The sequence below is a fragment of the Dendroctonus ponderosae genome, unplaced genomic scaffold (genome assembly GCF_020466585.1).
Source record: "Dendroctonus ponderosae isolate FM_Combo_2020 unplaced genomic scaffold, Dpon_F_20191213v2 Dpon_F_20191213_2, whole genome shotgun sequence".
NCBI lineage: Eukaryota > Metazoa > Arthropoda > Insecta > Coleoptera > Curculionidae > Dendroctonus > Dendroctonus ponderosae.
The window spans coordinates 18,210,712-18,213,915 of NW_026018165.1; the positions used below are offsets into that span (position 1 = coordinate 18,210,712).

General features: G+C 38.9%; 1 protein-coding gene across 2 annotated transcripts in view; it reads right to left on the reverse strand.

The window, feature by feature from the left end:
• Positions 1-3,204, reverse strand: part of LOC109545376 (homeobox protein unc-4) — a 14,183-nt gene that overhangs the window by 6,309 nt on the left and 4,670 nt on the right. For both annotated transcript variants that reach the window (XM_019916041.2, XM_019916040.2), the window contains exon 2: positions 626-810. In XM_019916041.2, the coding sequence (XP_019771600.1) occupies positions 626-810 (185 nt within the window). The remainder of the gene's footprint in view (positions 1-625; positions 811-3,204) is intronic.

Sequence of the window (3,204 nt, forward strand, 5' to 3'; positions counted from 1 at the left end):
GGGTTTTTTGAGCTCAATGGATTGTTCCCGAGGTCAGAAGCTCTCCGATATGAATATTTAAGGCGTTTGAGCCTTTAGGAACAAAAATACGGTGGGTTAAAGATCGTGACTGCTAAAAAAACGTTTAAAATGAACCAAAAATGTGCATTTTTCCGGATCTGAAGCTGCCAGCGTGTTTTCAAAGAGTTTGTTGCATTCCTCGTTCAGTCGAGATGAAAACGAGGTAACATTCGACGTCTTTTGAGTCATTTGATATTTTTTGAAAAAATCGACCCCTTTAAAATTTCGGTTAAAATTCAAAATTTTTCATGCGGGTTTTTTGAGCTCAATGGATTATCCGAGGTTAAAAGCTCTCCGATATAAATATTTAAGGCGTAAGGGGGCAAAACAGAGCGCGAGCCCAGAAAATCCATCGCTCTGCATACTGTCACATATTTTTGCATTTTTTGCATACTCACAGATGTAGACGCTAAAAAAGAGTCAGAGTAAGATTCATAAAGAAAAAATGGTAAAATTGACTTCTTTGTGCGCTTAATGTGACTAAATAATAATAAAGTAATGACTTTACTTGAGACCTACGCGATTTTTTTGGAATGCCAATTAAAAATGATTAAAATTCACTTACCGCAACTCGACTCTCTTTAAGGTCCAGCCGCATTGCTAATGCTTCTCTCATGAACACATCCGGGTAATGGCTAGCCAGAAAGGCTCGCTCCAACTCCTCCAGCTGCCAGCTGTTGAAGTTCGTTCTGCTTCTTCGGCGTTTCGAAGCTGCAGATTCCGAGTCAGCTTCGCCACTGCTGCCTGCACCTGCAGCAACAGAAATTTCCCTTGTCACAACGAATCTCCAGTCGGAATCGAGCCTGCAGGCGCAATTTATCGCTGAAATTCATCTATCAAGAGATTATAAGGTCATAGCGTTCAGAGTCCGGTGTTAAATCACAGTATTTTCCTTCAAATTACAGCCATTGGATTTTTTCAATTACCCAGTCGAAACTGGAGGATTAATAGGGGAGTGTTGTGGCAAATTCCGAAGAATAACCACAAGAGCGTTAGCGGCGACTGACGCTAGTAAGGTGGTGTTAAGGACGGTTACGGTATACGGTAAACTTCAGCTTTTCCCCATCGAAAATCGCTCAACTTAATAGAGACGTTATGTGGTTGTATGGTAATGGCTGCATCTTGTTATTTTGCATTTTAAGATCGTCGAAATTGATAGAAGCTCAGAACGCGTTTGGCCTAATTACTATACTTTGGTCCTTCCATATGGATTTTACTGAACCGGTCGATTCTTCATGGGACGCGAGTGCGTCAAACTGAAAATCCAGGGATTTGGCAACTTAACAGGGAAACTCAATAATTACATTAATCCCACACAATTCCAACCGGGCAATAAACAAGTGCATAAAACGGTTGATTAAGACATAGTTTAAAGGCGGAGCGTTCTAGCAAAGAACTTCTGTGTCGAGCTGGTTCTCTAAGTCGAAAATCCTTCTTTACAGCTTTTTCAGGCTTATAGTCAGGCCGTTTATGAATTATTTAGGTGCATTCAGGCACTGTGTAATGGCCGTTTAAATGCTAATCAGTCCGTTCACTTGGGAATTATTAAATATCCCAATCCAGTTGCTTGCAAGCCTGCTAGTCGTTATTGAAGCTTTGACTTCAACCGTTGGCTTAAGATGATCGGCTACTGGCAGTTGATAATGCGCTAATTGCCATTATGTTGGGGCCTTTTTAAGTTGGGTCCAAGACTAGTAGTTATGCAAAAAATAGCCAGTTATTGAGGGAACGTCGCAGCAACAAGGGCAACTATTGAAAGAAAAAACCGAAAATTTAATATTTGCCGATGGATTGAAAATCCGTCGGGCGTTTTGCATTGGAATCTTCAAAGAGAATCAGGTAAAAAAAGATCTGCACAAAATCAACAGAGTGAAAAACGCTCCAAAACACGCAAAAACTCCAACAAACTGAAAAACAGAGGAAAAAACCAACTGATGTTCATAATCAAACTGGTAGAATGGAGGCAAGCAAAAACGTGCGAAACTCTCGCAGAACCCTTGCAAAGGATAATTTGATATTAAAGGGCCAACAGATTAAAAAAAAATTAAGTATCAAAGAGACGAACGTCAAAAGAAGCAAATTTTTRTTCATTTTTTTTCGTATCCGAAAGGTTTGGCACAACTTTTCTGCTGAATATGCTTTATTGCGCTTATTGTGTCGAGCCCTTCGCTCTGCAGGCGAGATACTAGTGGATGACAAAAAGTAAGAAAAAGCTAAATTCCTAGTTAGGAACCCTAGCGATTTACATTTACAAAAGTAGCAACAATTAATTAGTAATTAATAAGTATGTAAATTATTAATGAATAGCAAATTTTGTAAATGTAAATCGCTAAACACTGAAACATTCCCACTTCCATTAGTTTCCAGCATGTTGATTTTAATTTGAAGAGAATGAACGAAAATCGTCAATACCGTAAAGTCCAATATCCGTTTCATAGAGCCATTCACTGGATTGTCATGCCGTTCGAATGCTAATCGTGTCGAAATTAAATTTCCAAAATTGTGTATTACCGATTCCCAATTACGTGACGAATTTCCGTTCTGGATGGCTTTAGTTACACTGTTGATTAATTGGCCCGATATCTTAATTTGGCCCATTATTTTCGGTGTTTGCATCACAATGCACATTGCGTTTGACTGCTTGAGGCCGAAATCGTTATCTAAAGCCGCTTATTTATTTGCCATTTTTTTACTCTATCAACGTTGAAAGCACAGTGAAATTAACTCAAATATTGCAGCAAAAAATCATTCGTTCCGATAAAATGATCAAATAATGAAGGCATTGATTGTAAACGATCATTTTCCACAATGCTAAAAGCCCGAACTGGCACAGCCAACAAAACTATTACTCTGGCTAATGGCATGGCGCTAAAACTAATCGGTACAAATTGATAAAGGCCTAGAATTAACAACTAAATACATTGATTTGTCTAGTCTGGTCAATGTGAATCGATAGTCGAGCTGGTTTTGCTCGCAGGTTTATCCTGCTGATTTTCAAATAGCCAAATTCACACAACCTTCCAAATTTGACACAACACAGGTTGAATCGATGTCCAAGTAAATTTCCACATCCAGAAGGTTTTAAAGCAAGAAAATGTTTTATTGAAACTAATGGGTTTTTCGGGTTTTTAGGCCGTCGTTCGG